At 48.1% G+C, this 19,459-nt stretch overlaps 1 protein-coding gene across 2 annotated transcripts in view; it reads right to left on the reverse strand.

Moving 5' to 3' along the window:
• The window catches only part of NT5E (5'-nucleotidase ecto), a 47,038-nt gene that overhangs the window by 10,304 nt on the left and 17,275 nt on the right, over positions 1-19,459 (reverse strand). For both annotated transcript variants that reach the window (XM_045798490.2, XM_045798481.2), the window contains exons 2-4: positions 17,987-18,209; positions 13,859-14,047; positions 78-275 (exon numbers count right to left, since the gene is read on the reverse strand). In XM_045798490.2, coding sequence (XP_045654446.1) covers positions 78-275; positions 13,859-14,047; positions 17,987-18,209 — 610 coding nt within the window. The remainder of the gene's footprint in view (positions 1-77; positions 276-13,858; positions 14,048-17,986; positions 18,210-19,459) is intronic.

A 19,459-nucleotide genomic window follows, 5' to 3' on the forward strand; every position in this document is an offset into this window, starting at 1 on the left:
TTTCCTGAAACACTAACAACACAAGTCCAGCCATCTAACTTTTGGATTGGTGGACTCTTCCCTTGAGTTTCACATACCTTCGAGAATGCTGCTGTTGAGAAGAATGGGATTTCCATGTGAAGCGATGACATTTCCTTTTTCATCAAACTCAACCTTCAAATAGCCTAGGTATTTGCCAAAAGCATAGGCCTGGACCACAGGAACCTTCCGCCCATCATCGGACGTGACTATGAATGGGTACTTCCCAGCCGGCACCTCTCTGGAAGGTGGAGTGCCTAAAATACAAGAGCCAACACTGATCAAGTCAGCCCTTGTACACGGCTGGCTGCATGCCAGCAGGCCACTGGCCAGATGACAAGGAGTTCTGAATGGATGGTTTGCTAGCTGCTGCCCTACACAGCTGGTCTTTTAGAGCCATGCTTGGGCATCTATCCCTGTTTCCAAAGGCTCTTTGGCACATGAATCCTTCCATTCTCAACTTGGCAGACATTTGTGGAGCTCTTCCCAAGTCCATGGTCCCGTGCCTGGTGCAGCGGGGGACACAAAGACACAATACTGCTCAGACTATCCGACCTCCATCCTGACCCGGGCTCCATTCTCAGTAGCCGGGTAGACTAGCCAAGCCACTTTACTTCCTGCATTTCAGCTTCCTCACCTGTAAAATGGGTGAAATAACAATTCCAATTTCACAGGGCTGTTGAGAGGATTAAATGTCTAAACTTCCTAGCATAGTGCCTGGCACAGGATAGAAAATAAATACATATTTCTTTCCCTTATGAGGGGATGGCAACCTCTAGAAACCCTACACACACAATCTAGAGCTTGGAATCCTTAATGGAAGATGGGCAGAAGTGACAAAGCTTGTCCTCAGGTTTTGCTGCTAAAATCTGCGTCCCTTTAGGTGCTTTTGGAAGAGCCGTGTTGACTGGCAGCCAACTAGCATGCACACTACTCACCCAGCCAGACCTCACATCGGCCAGGTTCTGCTGCCTTCTGTCTCACAGGGTCCCCTGGGGAGAGCCTGGGAGCTAACTCATCACCCAGAGGCTGAAGGGCTCATCCCACCACTGCCTCCTGGACATGCGCTTGCAGGAGGGTGGGGAGCCCGCCCGCATGGAGGACGGGCCCTGGCCTCTCATCACTTGGCACGTTTCAGTTCTGTAACTGCGACCCTCCTTCAGGCACACCTTACCACGGAGACAAGGCCCTGTTTTGGCAGTTTTGAATCAAAGACTATAGAACAGATACCTTTGAACCCCCCACACCCTTGACCAGTCCTTCCTGTGTTTACAGAGGGCCCAGGAATCTTCAGCACATGCTGGCTACTCACGTGGACCAGTTATGAGAGTTGGCCCCTAGGTCTCATTTCATCTTCTAAGCATCCCATGAGGCAGGTTCTATTACTGTCCCCACTTTACAGATGAGAACACTGATTGTCACAGGCGATGTGCCCAAGGTCACACTGGTTTGTTATGTGCAGTCTGGTATGTGAAGGAGAGCGGACAGAAAAGCAGGGCTGTGAGGCACTGGATCTTATGTTCTGTCCACTACCCAACACAGCCTACATCTGGTAATCTCCTACCGCAAGAGCTGGTTGCCAGAGGCCACTTACTAAATCACATGCAAGCCCAAAGGCTGCACCTTTGTCCCCCAAGCTGCATCTGGGCTTCTCCTTTCAGCTAAGACAAGCTGGGGTGGATGTGGTGAAGAACCTGGCCCTTCCCTGCTCTTATGCCAAGAGCAGCCCCCATTCCAGGTCAAGAACCATAGAGCACAGGTGCGGCAAACACCAGCTGACCTCACAAGCAGGAAGCGGCTGTTGCCAACCTTAATCTCTCATTTTCTCACTTCCTCAGATAAAAAAAAAAAAAGACAAAAGTTTTGAAAGTTTCCTTTTATGAAGGCACCTGACCTGAGACCCAGTGCAGGGCCTGTCCCATCTCCATTTGCAGTGTCCAGATACCGGCTCTAACAGCTGTACATGGTCTGCATGGCAGGGCAGCAGGGAAGCTTAACACTGTCATCATCCTCGTTCTGTTCTGTGCTGGTTCTTATTTGGGCAAACCTGGAGCCTGGACCAGGGGGTGTGGCAGCCCCCTCTCACCTTCTCGCCTGGGGAAGGTTAGGGACTGTGGTTCCTCCCCTGAGCCCCGAGATGCAGGTGCCAATTGAGAGGTGCAGTTCCCAACATGTCCACAAGGTGGCGGAGAACACCCCATCCAGGAGGAAAAGGCCCTAATCAGTTTCAGAAAGGACTGGCAGTTTGCCAGAAACCCTAGAGAAGGGCAAGCCTTTTTTTTTTTTTTTTTTTTTTTTAAGATTTTATTTATTTGACAGACACACAGCAAGAGCGGGAACACAAGCAGGGGGAGTGAGAGAGGGAGAAGAGACTTCCCACTGGACAGGGAGCCTGATGCAGGGCTCCATCCCAGGACCCTGGGATCATGACCTGAGCTGAAGGCAGATGCTCACGACTGAGCCACCCAGGCGCCCCAAGCCTGACCTTTTTTTAGCCTTTATTATTCTACCTCACACAGATATAACCAAGCTTAAAATGAAAGTAACAGGATTTTGACGATCGGGTCAAATGCCTCATCAAATCACACATTCTACAAAGAGGAGCTACTAAGCCCAGCTCCGGTCTGTGCTGCAAGGCCTTGATGTTCCCCTTAAAAGGTGAGAACACAAGACGTGTCATCTGCTTCTTAAAGGGACTTAATCAGGAACAAGGAGGGTGCTTCCCAGTGGCTGAGGCAGTAGCTGGTCCGTTTTGGCTCATCTCTGCTTTCTCCACAGCGGAGTGCTCCCCTCAAGTTGGCAAGCTCGGAAAACCACTGGCAGAGAAAGCAATCCAAGGCTTCACATTTGCTTTACCATCCTACTCAGCCAAAGATGCTCATGCCCAAAATATTTCCACACAGAGCCACACATCTGTCTTTCGAAACCCAACGTTTCATCTCGGCAGGAAAGTCACCAGGACTCTACTTCAGTCATGTAGCAAATAAGTAATCTGGGAGCCAAACGTGGAGAAACTGTGGGATTGTGGGCTGACATTTAGGCTTGGTAAATGGGGCATTTCCCAGCACCGTGCGAATGCCTGACGGAACCTAGCAGGACTCTGCCCCGGGAGCCTTGGCCACAGCAGCTCCTCAAGAATGTGCGTGTTCCGAGTACAGGCCTGGACAACTGCCCAGCCAGTAGCCAGAAGGGGCCAAGACAGGGGTCACGTGGTGGCAGAGGTCCCAGGGAGTAGGCCCTTGACATGGTTTTCAGTTGGCTGAATGAATTACAGAATGTTTCAAGGCCGTCCTCGCTACAGTTTTAATGCACGTGGGCACCGGTTTAAGGACTTCCGTACTTCCTATGTGGTACAGCCACGCAAGGAAATATGAGGCAGCCCTAAAAAAGGATGAGATCTTGCCATTTGTGACAACATGGTTGAACGTAGGGGGCACTGTGCTGAGTGAGACTGAGAAAGGCAAATACCACATGATTTCAGTCTTATGTGGAAGCTAAAACACAAAACAAATGAATTAAACAAAAACAGAATCAGACCTATACATACAGAGAACTGGTGGTTGCAGAGGGGAGGGAGTGGGGGATGGGTGAAGGGCCCTGGGAGATCCAGGCTTCCAGCTGTGGAATGAGTAAGTCAGGGGGAATGAAAGGCCCAGCTTGCTGGGAGGATTGCAGAAGTCAACGCAGCCGGGGAGCAGGACTCAGGTAGATGGTCAATAAAGATGAGTGATCGTGTTTACAAGTTAGCTCCTGGATGGATGCCCTTCTGATCTCAGCCCAAAGGTCAGCTTTTCAGGAGAATGCTGTGTGCTGATCCCGAGGCCTCGGTCAGGTCTTCCTCTGTGTGCTCTCACGGCATCTGGCACCTCTCCATTTGCAGCGTGCTTTGTAATTATGTATGATAGGATTGATTTATTTGCATACTGAAAAAATCTGATCAGGGTCAATATCCCTTTAAGACAAGTTCCAGGAGATCAGAGGCTGCGACGTCTCCAGGGTTTGCCCAGCACACAGAAGGCACTCAATAAATGTTTGGTGAATGACTGAGCTTGAGTAGTTTAGCCAGTTCTTTTCCAGGGACCAGACAAGACTTCTATGCTCTCCCTGTAGTGAAATCCATATGTAAAGGGAGCAATGCCTGTGCCTACCCCTTCCCCCAATTCCCCCCTCAATTCAATTTCTTAACTAATGAGCTGAGTGGGAGCTTGTAAAGCAGAACCGGGGCTGGGAGTCAAGAGAATGGGTTTTGGTGCTAACTCAGTTTCAATGTGGTTTCATGACGTTGAGGGAGACATTTAGCTCCTGGGGCCTGTATTTATTTCCTAAATTTGTAAAACAAGAGATCTGACCAGTGGTTTAACCCAAAAGTTGTTTAACTTTTTTTTTTTTTTTTAATTAAGCAACGAGCTCTCCCCTCATGCAGGAAACCTTGTGGCAATGTGAGCCCTGAAGCCGACTGCTCAGGTTGTGCAGACTTCGGGCTCCCTGCCATGAGTGCTGCTCGGGTCACAGGGTGGACAGCGCTGGCCGACGTGCCCTCAGCGCCTCCCGGGTCAGGCGTGTGGCTGTGTCCTGTCTCAGGTGTAGGAGCAGCTTTAAGCTTCCGGGACCCAGGGCTCTCTCGTCTGCCCAGCCAGCAGGTCTTCCATAACCAGAGGGGCGAGTCGCAGTGTCCTCAGCCATCTCTGTACCCAACCACGACACGCCGGCTGTCCTGTGTCCTTAAGGGGCCGCGGGACATTCTCCGTATCTGGACTCTGTCCTTCTGTTTTGCTCACACTTTGATTTACTGAATTCTTTCGGACATTCAGTGAGGGTGGGAGGTCTGAAGGAGAGGAGGAGTCTTGGAGCAGTACCCAGAGTGGGCACAAAACCTTCATGAAATCCAGTCCAGGCTGTTGGCTTTACCCAGTCCTGAGTGGCTGGAGCAAATAAGGGAGTCCTGTAGGGTGGGCAAGGGGTCACCACAAATTCATTCACTCATTCAACAAACATTTACCAAGCTCCGACACATGCCCCGGGTTCTGGATCTCCACTGCTCGGCAGGGCCAGGCCTAAGGTCTGTGCTTTCTCTTCCTGAGGTCAGGAGAGGCTGCTTGATGGAGACAGAGCCGGGGAGGGAGTGATGTCCCAGCTTTCCGCCATCCCCTTCTCTTCACCACAGGATCTGGCCATCCCTATGGCCTAGTAGCTTCCCGGGCACCAGACCTCCCATTCACTTTTCACATTATAGAACAGGGTTTCATGTGACAAATTAAAAAAAAAAATCATAACACTGTTTTATCACTACGGCCTGTTGCAGCGCCGAGCCCAAAGGGATGGGATGGGGAGAGAGACTGGTTTTCGTCTTAACCTGACTTCTCGTAGTTGTTTACTCACTGTGCTCTTTTCAGAAGTAATAACCTTCTTTCTTGAGATTAAAAGGAGGTACATATGGCCATAAATTGAAGTATACCTGATATATTTTTTAGGGACAGTCAGGATTTAGCTGGAGACGGCGTTCCCGGAGTGGTTATATGCAGCGTGAAATGCTGTGGGTCTGCAGTTAACAGCTGATTCTCACAGGTCATCTCAGTCGCTCTGGTGAGCAATCAGTGCACGGAGGACGCAGGTCAAATCAGCTTATCTCTGCGAACCTGGAGATCGTCCGCACGTCCAAAGGTCTGCTTCCAAATCATGACGGAGCATTTGGAATTTCTCTTCTAGATTAGCAGTCACGCATTCAAAACCACAGGTGTGTCTAGGCCTCGGCAAAATGTATAAACCGAGGACAAGAGAACTGAGGAAGACACAGCCAGCCTGCTTCGGATGAAGTACCACCTTCCTGCTTTCTGATTTTTTAAAGGTAAGAAGATGCATTTGGTCACTTACCTATGTAGCTCAGATTCCCAAATTCGGTATACACCTCCGTTTTAAAAATTATTTGACAAAAGTATTTATGATAGTTCAAGTTGTTAAAGTAACAAGTTTAGTCCAAGATGGAGTTACTCGTGTTGAGCCCCACGTCAGCAAACCAACACTTAATTGTGCTCAGCTGTCCCAGAACAGGCAGGCCGAGGTCAACCAGCCTGTGTCTGCCAGCCCAGCACAGGGTACTCCGCCTGCTCCGAAACTTCCCTTTGTTCCCTGGAAGGAAAGTAACCCTGCTTTAACCAATCAGCAGACACCCCGCATAACTTCCTTGTTCCTGCTTACTTTGGTCTGGAAGTCTCTCTGGCCTCGTACAGCTCTTTGGAGCTCCTTTCTATCTTCTGGGATCCTGCCCGATTCATGAATCACTGACTAAAAGCCTATTAGATCAGCAAATTGTCTGTGGAAGAGTTTCTTTTAACAAAGAATACTTAAGGTTATAGGGCTTAGAGAGGTTTCAAAAAATTTTTTTAATTAAGAGTAAAACTAGCATGACAGAATATTTGACCAATGGAGAAGGAAAAAATTACTCATAGTCCCACCCTATGGTAATGACCTAAATACTTTGTGTGAATTAAAATATATATATATATTTATATATGAATAGCAGTGAGGGTGGAATGGGTGGCAGAATCCATTTTAGGGAGAAAGAATTCTCTGTTTAGTAAAACACTTGTGACAGGTCAAGTTTCTGACAGGGTGACAAGGAGAACAGGCACACCGTCGTGTAAATACGTCAGTCAGTTCATTTCCTCCTCTCTGTCTGGGACGACAGGCTCCCAGACATGGACGTGGATGGGGGTGGGACGGCAAACAGAGAGTGCTTAATTATTTGCTTAAAAATAGTGGGAGAATTCTGAGTTTCAGGGTAGCTGTGGATAAAAGCGGTAGAGACTGAAATAATGAAAAGGAGAACACCAAAGTGGGAGTTGGGTGGAGACTGGGAGGTGGGGAGGGCTAAGGAAGAAAAGCCAACCAGCGAGACATGCCCTGTGGAGGCAATGGTGGGAGGCTTGAAGAGGGTCAGTGCAGGTAATGGGTCCTGCTCTGCTGTGGCCCACTCCCCTGTGGTGACTGGCAGACTTGAAGGGAAACTGCCTTGTGTGGATGGAGTTTGGGGAGATGAAGATGAAAAGTCAGTTTCCCATATTTGGTACTACACTGCATGGATAGAAAAGAATGGTTTGGGAGAGGCAAGGCCAGAGGTGACTGAGAATTCAGCAGAAGTAAAAATTAGGATCAAGGGAATGAGGACAAATGTAAGATCTCCAAGGAATTATCAGATGGGGGTGGGGTAAGAAAAGCCCCAATATTTTCCAAGTTTTGTATGATAAAGAGCCTTTTTATTTATTAAAGGGAGGAGTGACCTCATAAATTAGTTTGGGATTTGTGACTCTCAGGTGATTACAGTTGGGATAATTTTTATGAAGGGGTCTTTTGCAGTCCAAAGCCCTTTCCACAACCCCATGCTGCTTCCAAGTGAGGGTGGGAAAAAGGAGATCTTCTCAGAAGACCATGAAGAGGCAACGTTAAGGCGACATGAACTGTAATCCCAGGAGGAGACTCGTACTTTGTGGTGGGAGTCGGTTTATGATATCACCGTTGGCGGCCATCGGCTTTCCGTATAACCCAACCCTGCCAAATGACCTTGACCATGTTTTATGCTCTTCCTTTTTATATTTTGGGGTTGGACAGTCCCACTTCATCTTGGAAAGCAGTCTCATGAGACACAGTTAAGACAGATCAGTGTTATGTGGCTGCAAAAATCAGTAACCAGAAGGCCCTGACTTTGCTCCCTGAAGGGGGCTGGTGCTGAGGTGGGGGGTGGGGCTATGGCTAGAAGTTGACTGAAAGGTCGTGAGTGACCGACCACTGGAACAAGTCCCTGTGCCACCAAGGACGTGATCTTTGAAACGACTGCCTGCACCTCTGGCCTCTGATTGCTTTTCCCAGTTCACTTAATAAGACACACATGTCAGCAGTCCTCACTGAGGCCCAAAGGAATTGCTTCTTCGTTGGATAGGGTTTCCCTGTCCTGTGGATGTGGTAAATAATGAGACCATTTTCTTGTTTGAAAAGGCAAGATGATCTGAACTTCAAGAATGAAAATTAATGGAGATGAACAATGATTGCAAGCAACAGCGAAGCCCTTCACCCTCCCTCGCTCACTCAGGTGAGGCGGGCAGGTCGTCCCCTCACACGGCATCTGGCCGCTGGCTGCAGCATGAAGAACATTTTCTGCCCTGTGCTATGTATAGTTACACGGTGAACCCCGTTTGTTTTGAGAATGAAATCCTGTGGCCCTTAAAATCATTTACATTCTCTAATGAATGAAATGGTTTGCATTTCATATTCAACAAATGTGTGCCTACATCTAGAAGCAATGAAAATAAGGTGTTTCATAAAAACCGGTCAAACAAAGAAATCTTACTTTTAAAGGTGCTGCATTTGTTAATATTCACTCAACCGTCCCAGGCACCTGCCTTCCAGGTGTCAGTCACAGACATGGCCAAGAGTCCCTAATGGACATGTCCAGGCTAACGAGGAGAGAGACATGAAGTCCGCTGGCCTGGGATGAAGAGAGGAGCCCAGGAGACTGAGGTTTTGGTAAGGCTGACAGCCAGCTCTCCCAGGAATAAGGACTGAGAGGCTTTAAGTGAAAGCCAGGAGGCTATGACGAGGGAAGTGGATAGTGGGGCTCTGGAGATGAAGCCATCCCGGCTGATGACCCGGTTCCAGCCTCACATGTAATGCTGCTGAAATGGAGTGGAGGTGACAATCGCATGTTGAGAGGATCAAGGGACTCTGAACCTTGGGTATGGGGTCAGCCGTCCACATGGAACTTTCCGCCGGGATAAAGGCAGAAGCTGGGACAAAGAAGAAGACCACAAGTTGGGCAATGCTGGGGAGTGGGTTAGAGACCATTAGATGGCAGTGAGAAGGAGGGTCCAGGGTGGTAGAGCCTGGAGGTAGGAGCCGCAAAGGAGTTAGAGGTTTAATGAAGTTCACTGTGGTAACCTAAGGAAGTTATAGGGTGTTGTACAAAAAAAAAATTATTTCCCCAGAGTTTGGAAAGTAAGCCATCAGGCTCTTTGCATAGATGACTTTCTGGGGAACAGTATGCTAGAATGCAGGGGGTCGTAGCCTTGGAAGTTCTAACCATGCTATTCTGTAGATGCGGAAACTGACGTCTCCACTCACCCAAAGCCACAGGTAGCCAGGATGACCGGCACGATCCAAAATTCAGTTCAAGCAACAGGAGGCAAAGAGCACATTGAGTCTGCCTTCAAGGGCTGCATGGGTGTAGAGTCCCCTGGCCTACCTGCGTCAGCTTTCAACCTGCTCTCACTTGACTACGTTCTTCTTCAAAGGCAACGACACGGACAGTTCGCGACTCTAGGATTTCGTTCCTTTAGAGAAAACATGTGGGGACTAGCCCTCCCTCACCCCTTGCAGCTTTAAGATCCTGTAAACCTAGTTGGGCGGACCTCTTCTCCCCTTCATTCCAACGTGAGAATGGTCAGGCAATACTAGGTTATCTGTATGTGCACGATGGTTGTTCTCAGAAGAACCTGGAATGACGGTCAACATTCGGTGGGGGGGAGGGGGGTGGGCTGGGGGTGCAGTTCATGCAGCTTCAGTCATGCCTCATTGAAAACTGAGTTGTTTTTTTTTAAAAATGGGCTAGTTATGGTACGATGAAGTTAATTTAATAGGTGGTAACCAGCCTTAAACAAATTACAGAACAGAAAATATCAGGCACAATCTGGATGCTTTGTAAAATTTTCTTTCCGATACGTGTGTGTGTGTGTGTGTGTGTGTGTGTGTGTGTGTGTTGGGTTCTGTGCATGGCAAGATATAAAATTCCAAGGGATGTATTATTATTTTTTAAAGATTTTATTTATCTATTTTTGAGAGAGAAAGAGAGCACAAGCAGGGGGAGTGGCAGGCAGAAGGAGAAGCAGACTCTCTGCTGAGCAGGGAGCCGACTCGGGACGCGATCCCAGGACCCTGGGATTATGACCTGAGCTGAAGGCAGACACTTAACTGACTGAGCCACCCAGGCTCCTGGGATGTATTATTTTAACTACACTTTTATTAACGAATCATATTTAACCTCAACTTAAGTTATGCTAATTCCAAAAACAATTCAGAGTTTTTTTTTAAGGCTATGAAAATTCATTTAAACAAGCAAATATGCTTCATCTCCTCTTTTGTCCTTGAATTACCTTAATTGTTAAGCTCATCCCTCAAAATGATGAGTATCAAAATTGAGTATTTTCATGAGAACAAGTTCATGAGAACAACAATCTTGCTAAGCAACCATGAAACGTGAAATAAATGACTAAGACTTAGAGGCAGTTTTTTCAGAGACTGTAATGATCTACTTCAAGATTTATGTATAAACAAATCATGATTTTTATCCCGAAATCTTTCTTTCATCCATTCGTCATTAACTAAACTCATCTACTTGGCAAGAGGCACATAGTGTTGCAGGACCTCAGTGGCTGGAACAAAGTGACAGGGACAAAAGGACAGGCTGCAGCATTAAGGGGAACCTGGGCATGGTCGCTGAACCTTTTCAGGCCCAGCAGGGCACACTGACTGATGGTCACGCAGCAAGGCTGGGTGACCAGGACGACCACGGTGCTTAGGACGGCGGTGGTTAAGGTGGTGTAAAGGCACATGGGGAAGAACAGGGAAATGAGTTCAGCTTCTGAATGGAGGGGGTGGATTCCTTTGTTCACCCGCTGTGTTGGGCATGCTTCATTCAGGGCTAGTTTTTCAAAATGTGGGCCCGCTACAATATGAGGAAACTAATTTAATGGGTGGTAACTGACATTTTAAAAAAAACAAAACAGTAGTATAGAACCGGGGCGCACTCCAGGTTCTTTGTGAAAGTTCAGTGTGTGTATGTGTGTGTGACTGTGTGTGACTCTGTGTGACTGTGTGTGTGTGTGTGACTGTGTGTGACTGTGTGTGTGACTGTGTGTGTGTGACTGTGTGTGACTGTGTGTGTGTGTGACTGTGTGTGACTGTGTGTGTGTGACTGTGTGTGACTGTGTGTGACTGTGTGTGTGTGTGACTGTGTGTGACTGTGTGTGTGTGACTGTGTGTGACTCTGTGTCACTGTGTGTGTGTGACTGTGTGTGACTGTGTGTGTGTGTGACTGTGTGTGACTGTGTGTGTGTGACTGTGTGTGACTCTGTGTCACTGTGTGTGTGACTGTGTGTGACTCTGTGTGACTGTGTGTGACTGTGTCTGCGTGTGTTTGTGAGACTGTGTGTGTGTGTTGGGTCTTCAGTTACAAAGCCTTTCTTACTCTCAATCAAAGTCAACGGAGCCTGAAGCCACTACTCCGCAGCACAAAGGGGTTGGGGGCACCCATGCAGCTGGCACTGCGTGCCCTCGGTGTCTGACACCACCTCAGAGAAAAGCTAAGCAGAGGCTCCAGGGAAGGGCCTTCCACAGGCCTCATCCCCAGAGCTGGGGCAGAACTGGATAAGCGCAGCTCAGGCACGAGGCCCTGTCCTGAGGCACCTCACCGCCACCCGTCCATTCCAGCTGTGAAGAGTCATGGGGACCTTTTGTCATCGAGTTGTTTCCACCCCCATTCTGCAGATGGGGAAATCAGGCAGAGACAGGGGCCCACCGCCAGGACTGGCACAGCCAGCCCAACGGCCGAGTCTGCACCTCTCCCCACGCCGCCCCGTGACTTGCCCCAGTGGGGCTCTCCCCGCGCTGGTGCTCTCGGCCCCTCTAGCTGCCCTGGGGTTACCTTAGTGGTTCTCATGCTAAGAAATGCCCATCCCTGTCAGTGCCTGACACTGTCCTGTCACACGCACCTACCGCTGCGAGGCACGGGCACTGTCCTCATCGCTCCACAGACAGCTTTTTCCACGAGACAACACATATTCCTGTGAGGGACGTAAGTGCCTAACCTATCGTAGTCTAGTCCATTAAACGTTTTTAACCCACTACATTGATTTCACAACCCTCAGGGTATCACCCAGCGACACTACTCTCCAGCCTGTGTCTACCAAGAGGTAAAACACCTACGAGCGAGCTGCGTTAGGAAGGATCAGATACGTGGACACCGGCCTGCTTTTCTCAAGGGAAGGCCAGCCCCACCTCGAGAAGGAGTTCGCCAGCGCCCCAGTCCGACTGGCCTGTTTGGATGGGCGGGCAGCCTCCACACGGCTGCACGCCAGGACACAGCTCTTTACGGTTTGTGAAGTGTTCTCCCACGTCTACATGGACCACCTCACGTCATTTTCACAATAATGTGGCACTTGGAGCGTTATCATCCCCATTTTGAAGCAGAGCTAATAGGTTCAGTGAGGGTCTCTGACGTGAATCAGGAAGGAAGACTTCGGACCCGATACTGTTTCTTTCTTTTCTTTTTATAATTTGTGTCTCTCTTTCTGATTGCAAAAGCAACATGCATTCATTATTTGAAAATACTCAAAAGTGCTAAGAAGAAAGTGAAAATTACCTGTATGCTTTTCTTCCTGATAACCCTTTTTAACATTAAAAAAAATCTTTTTTTAAATTTTATTTATTTGGTGGGGCGCAGAGAAAGACAGAGCACAAGTGAGGGAAGGGAGAGGGAGAAGCAAGCTCCCCACCTAAAAGGGAGCCCAGCATGGGACTCGGTCCCAGGACCCCAGGATCATGACCTGAGCCGAAGGCAGATGTTCAACGAACTGAGCCACCAGGCCAACCCCCTTTTAACATTTTTGGGGTTTTTGTTTGTTTGTTTGTTTGTTTTTGCTGTTTAGGGTATTTTTTATTTTTGCTCTTATAAAAATAGGGTCACCTTAGGTAGCCCATACAGAGGTGGGTGAAGCAGCAACCTCTTCAAAGACAGAGCTGTTCCCCACCAAAGCCTTTCTTCCCACTGCTGATAAAAGTCAGTTACCAGGAGGCCCTCCTCCTCCTCCTCTTTTTCTTAACAGTCCTACAAAGCTCCATGCAGTAGTGAAGGGCAGGGGGGAGTTGGGGTGGGGCAGCATGGTAGGAAAGACTCACCAAGCCAGACTCAAAAGTTTTGGGACATTATACAACACAGAAGGGAAAAAAAGAGGTTTTCTAACTAAAACTACCTAACATCAAGGAAAGAGAGAAAGAGGAAGGGAGGGTGGGAGGGAAAGCAGTAAGGGAGGAAGAGAGGGAGAGGGAGGGAGGGGAACATGCATGCTTTCAGGAGCATGGCGTCTATGGCTTCCAGGATGCTCATGGTCCTAGTAGGAAGAAGAGTTAGGACTTGAGCCCAGAGTTCCAGCTCCTGCTACCTGCGAACCTACAACTCAAATCTGTCACCTTGACCTGTGAAGGCCTTATTTACATTATTTTGTTTATACCTAAATTTTAAAAAAAGATTTTATTTATTCTTTTGAAAGACAGTGCAAGCCAGAGAGCACAAGCAGGGGGAGCAGCAGAGGCAGAGGGAGAAGCAGACTCCCCACTGAGCAGGGAGCCTCAGGCAGGGTGGGCTCGATCCCAGAACCCTGGGATCATTGACCTGGCCGAAGGCAGATGCTTAATGGATTGAATCACTCAGGCACCCCTATACTTAAAATTTTTTATATGACATGTTGCTTTTTGATATAAACTGACTTTTGGTTGGGGCTCAGTAATCTTTTTATTTTATAGTATATTTTATATCTATGTCATATATTTATAGTATACATAAATAAATGGAATTGACATAATCATGAAACCAATAAATTATTCTTAATAATATCTCTCAATAAGATTTACACATTACCATGTATGTGTGTTACATATATATTACATATTACAAAATATATGTAATACATATTATGTGTTAAATAGTAGTAAAAATAATAATAACCGTTACAAAGGCAAAGAGACAAAGTAAACTATCTAGACATCCTGGCCAGTATAATCCTTTTGAAACAATTACCTGTATAAAGAAATGTGTTGGAGTGCCCTCCTACCACGATGTCCACGCCCTTCACTTTCTGAGCGATGAGTTTATCCATTTCAAAACCAGAGTGTCCCAGTGCAATGATTTTGTTCACATTTAGGGTTTTTAGCTTATCAACTTCAGGCTGCAATGCAGCGATTTCATCTTCAAATACTAAATTCCTTCCTAAGGAACAAAATAAGTAAAATGGACATTTATTAATAATTTTTATTATATTGCTTATTACACATACTAACAGGTAGAGTAAAAACACCTTTATCTACTAAAGCTCTTAAATTACTAAAACCAAAACATACTTATAAATTAAAAACAAAATCCCTAGGAAGACAATAAAATTCACATCGATTTCCTTAGTTCTGTTCAGTTAATGTTGCCTTAGGTTAAGGTTCTGAATGACATTACGTTGCTCTAATGTGATCTCAAGCTGCGAGGAGGCTTCAGACCTCGAAACCTATTTTTAAAAAAATGTGTTCTTAATATCAGATGTTTCTCAGTCATATTATTTTTTGACCAAGACATGGCTGTACCCATCTTGACTTGATCCAGTTCACCAGGTGTGGCTCAGAATGGCATTTATTTCCAACAAGCAAATTGGTTCACAAAAGATGAAGGTTTCTCATAATGAAAATACCCCTAAGAATTGTATCACAGGACCTAAGAGCAACTCTGCAAGATTAGCTCCAGCTTTCTTTGACCAGGGGCTACTTTAGAAATGCACACAGTTTCCCAAGCAAAGTACTTTGTAAGAAAACACTCATTTTTATGTCTTAGTTCTGGTCTTTTTGTTAAAGTGATCTCTTTTAACTTATATTACTTGATTGGTGTTGTAAATGAAAATATAAAGATTCTCTCTGCTAAAAAAATGTGTTTTTATATTTAAACTTCCATTATGCCAAGGCAGAAAATGCCTGAGCACACGAGTGTGTTGTATGATATGTATGTCAAGTCCTCGTGTTGTTTATACTCCTTACTCTTAGCCAGTGCGGTGTGTTGGTCATATCTCAATAAAACCGAGGGGGAAAACCCAGGTTAGTACATCCAAGGCTTTGTGTGCCAGTTCAGGAAAATCAGTCCTCAAACGTAAAACTGTTGGTAACTAGTGCTCGAACGTCAATCCCAACACAGCCGTTGATACCGGGCTGTGTTCATTTGGTAAGGCCGACGGGAGCACATTCTCCAGCTCTAGGTTCACAGGGTCTCATGCAGATATCGCTGGCATGGGGTGTGCACCCTCTTCCCTGCTGACTCCCCCTTGCAGCGGTAACAAAAGACCGCCCCCTGGGGGACCAGGCTGCTGGGTGAGACTGCGCAGACTGGCCCTCTGGAAAATCAGCAACTCACAGAGGCTTTCATTTGGCTAGCAACGAGGAGGAAAACGTTCAGAGAAATGCCTCCCTCTGAGGACAAAGAAATGTATCCTCCTAATACAGTAGGAGCCTCTGGGGATCAGTCATCACACACATAAGAAAGCATGAGGTCTATTTCAGGATATCTTGAGGGGTGACAGGAGTTTCATTACCTTGCTACCATAAACGAAATGTGCTATTACACCTGTGGGCACCCAGGCCACCAGGACTGGAGGGAAGGGGCTGGGTCAGGGCCCAGAGATCTGCAGGAAGAACGCCTGCGCTGGGCCTGCGGTCTTGGTGGAAGTAAGTGTCCCCAGAAGCACTGCTCCATCCTCCTCCCCCAACTGGCCTGTGTCCCTGCACCATCCAGCCTTCCTCTCCTGGGAGCTGCTGGGAGATACATTAACCCAGTCAAGGGCTATCAGAGTCCCAGCAAAGGGGGGCTGATTTCTGGAGCCCCTGTATCTCTTCACCGACAACCCCTCCTTTCTTGATGGTGACTATTCCAGAAGGGATCACACTTCTCTCCCCATCATGCCTGAACTCCTTGGTCAGTCATTTAGGAAGCCCTACAATCTAGTCCTCACCCAACTTTTTGCCTTCCCTGCTTGGGACCTCTGTTCCAAGAAACTGAACTATTTGCTCTTTTGTGATTGGAGCCCCCATACTTCCCCGCTCTCATGTGTTCATTCCAGCAGCATTTATTGAGAACTTCCCATACGCTGGGCACCATACAGAGCACAGAGCAGTGACGGAGAAAGATGAGGTCCCACCCTCACAGGGTTGCCTCCCAGCATGTGACTCTGACCTCACCGCTGGGATGCCCTTTGCCCCAGGATGTTCGGAGTGCCTTGAGGGGCCAAGGAGGTTCTTCAAGTCTACTGGACCTCCAAGCTGGCCATCACTCCTGCCACTTCCCCTTTGTTCCTAAAAGACATTCCCCCCTCCCTGACTTTAATTACATTCTATCTTAAACGATGTAAAAAAACCAGTGGGTAGAATAGAAATTATAGAGACACATAACTATTCAATTATTCAGCAAGTCCACATTTTATCTAAAGCTCCTATGCTGGCCTCCGTACTAGGTTCTGACGTTCACGGAGCGGAGCCCTGGGCTCTGTCCTCAGGCTGCTCAGGCCAGCGAGGCAGCCGACAGCAAGGGACAAATGCGATACCAGGAGGTGCTCAGGCGGAGGGATTTTCTGTGGGAGCTGGGGACACAGAGCAGGAGCAAGGGCAGCAGCAACCGGGCCTTGTCATCCCAGCCCTCCCGACATCGGCAAATGGCAAGCCGTCAGGCAGCCGGTATACTCTGCCATCCCCACACGGTCCTCTCTGCAGAAAAGCCCCAGGAAGCGGAAGGTGCAGCCCCCTTAGCCCCAGGGGAGGCCAGATCCCGGGGGAGCAGTGGGGAGGAGAGGGCCGCGGTCAGGCTGCGTGGGGTGGAGCGCAGCCTGCGACTGTCAGCTGGGGCCGCGGAGGGGACTACACAGTGTCTAGAGGAGTGCTTCTGAACACGCTGAAGGCCGGTGACTCATCCTAGCCACCGCGGCCTCTGGGCTCCACAGTGACCTCAACCGCAGCTCCGTGGTGACCCGGTGTCGCACAGCGTGCAGAGGCTCCGTCCCCCATAGGACGGATGTCTACCTGCCCCCTGGAGGGCCTGCCCCTCCCCACCTCCCCCACCGGCAGAGAGCAGAGAAGCCCTGCGTGGGCCCTGCCCCCCGCCCCCCACCCGGCTGCAGAACCCTCTGCCCTCAGAGCAGCACCGGCTCAGGACCCAGCACGCCCGACCTGCCCGATGTCTCCGATGGCCTGCACGACTCTAACAACAAGGAGTAGACCACGTTTCTAATTGCTAAACGATCCCATCTCCTTTGTCAGTTAACCCTTCATGAAAACCTCCGCTTCCGATAAAGCCAGCTCCTCCTTTAACTTCTCCTGTTTTTCATTTTTTTTTTTTTACAGTATGCTCGGTGCAAGGGCTGCTACCATCTGTCACCACACGAAGCCACTACAACACCACTGACTAAGTTCCTGGGCTGCACCTTTTATTCCTGCTAGTTTCCCTTTTTTTCTTCAAATATGGGAAGAAAGCTGATTTGGATAATTTAGAAAAAATGTCAATTTCTTTTTCACTGCCAAAGTGTTTCGGTCAAAGTGTCCCTGTAAAAGTGGCTCAAAGTGTTTCTTGAATAACTTTAGGGTTATTTATGAATGCATGTATATATAGAGATACAGATATATATTATATGATATATAGTATATATAAGATATTTATACTAGGATACATATACCATAGGACTTTTCAAGGATATGTATTCCTCAGAAAGCCAGATACAACAAAGTCATTAAAAAGAAGAAATAAGGTAAACTGAGGCAAAACCCTAGCTCTGGGCTCTCTGACTCCACAGGAAAAGGGCAGTGAATTACATTTCACTCTCCAGTAAATGGCTCTGTAATGTTAACACTGGATGTAAACAGCTTTCTTGCCCAATTTTGAATGCACTGAATTAAACAAAGATACTGTGTATGTCAACAAGGAAGTTCACTGAACAAAAGAGCAATGTCTTTACCAAGTCATTTAGGATAACATGGGAGCCGGCAGACTGGTCTCATCCACGTTATCCTAAGTAGACTCCTTACCCAGCACCACGTGTCTTCCTGCTTTCACCCACGGTCCATAAAAATCATGCCAAGCTCTGATTTAATACATGTATTTGCAACCAATGAGTGCTGTAAAAGTAGAAAATACCTGGATTTGAGAGAACGGGGGTTTCTTTTGAAGTATATCCAACAATTCCCACAACTTCGTCACCAACAGGAAGAATTTTATAGGGCAAATAAAGTCCTGATATTTGAGATGCCAGTGGCCCCTTTGCTTTAATATTTGCACTCAGAATTGGAAATTTGGCCTGTTTGAGGAGTGGATCAATCAGTCCTTCCACACCATTATCAAATTCATGATTTCCCAGTGCCTGGTAGAAAGGGAAAAGAGAATGAGAATTAGGTCCTCTGGAATTTCCAACAAAAACATACCATAAAGAATATAACATTAGCCCAGTGGCTCCCAAGCCTGACGGGGCCTTTGGAGCTGACCCCATGACCTCTGTCATCCTCACGCTCTCGGAGATTTTACTCAGTGCCCCTGGGGTTGGACGCAGGGACACACAAATCATCAGGCTCAGGTGAGAATCGCTTCCCAGGTCCCGCACCGATGGTAGCAGGGATGCATGCGGCAGCCGCCAGGAAAGCTTGCTACACTACACGTCCACTGTCCTGCCACCCCTAGATCTGGGCAAGTTCGAGAATCTGCATTTCCTACGCTCTGCCCAGCCTTTCCAGGTTCTGTTTTCTCTCATAGAGCCGTATTTCAACCTGCCCACCCACCTGTTCTGACCACTCATCTGCTGGGAGAACCATTAACATTAACAGGACTTTAGCAAAAGGCGACTGGAAATGTACTGTTGATACACCAGAGCCTCTCCTCGTCCCACCCTCACATCTCCTCCCTCGTTCCTCCCTGATGCTCCCACAACTCTTTCTTCCCAAACACTGTGTGGTCCTCTAATTCTTCGGGGGAAAATAAAGATCCCCAAAGGCCAAATGTGGAGATGGCTTTCTCCACATCGTACAGGGTGGCACGGGTCTCCTCCTTTGGGCAGCTCTGGGCCCCCTGGGTTTCGGTCCCAGCAGTTTCACATCCAAGGAAGATCGGGATGGTGCAGGGTTGTTGGCCCACTCTGAGCACAGGACCTGGTGGGGAACTGACGTGGTTTAAAGATGCCCTTGCCTCCCGCCTTCTTTGCTCTCTCCCAGTCCTCACTGCTCTGGGAGTGGTCCCTGGGTCCAAACCAACAGCTTTGACATCTGGCAGCTTCCCCCAGAGTAAAACTGACAAAACACGGCATTCTGGCCACCTCCCCTGAAAAACCTTCCATCCCTTTCCTCTCTTGGCCTCTCGCATAAGCTTATCTCCGCCGGCACCTGCTTACCTGCTCTGGCATACTGTTTCCTAACTTAGTCCTTAAACCAGCGAGCCTCAAACTTTCTAAATACCACAACTGAGTTTGCTTCACTTCGCTGGTCATCGCTGGGAGCAGACCTGGAAGTGCTGGCTGGTGACCTGACAACCGAGATTAGGGCCCTCCTGGATCCTCTCGGGGCCGCACTCCCCTCCTAGCACATTCTACGCTCTGAAGGTGTGTTCAGCGTGTTCATGAGGGCC

The sequence above is a fragment of the Ursus americanus genome, chromosome 29 (genome assembly GCF_024610735.1).
Source record: "Ursus americanus isolate L20-20 chromosome 29, mUrsAme1.1.p, whole genome shotgun sequence".
NCBI lineage: Eukaryota > Metazoa > Chordata > Mammalia > Carnivora > Ursidae > Ursus > Ursus americanus.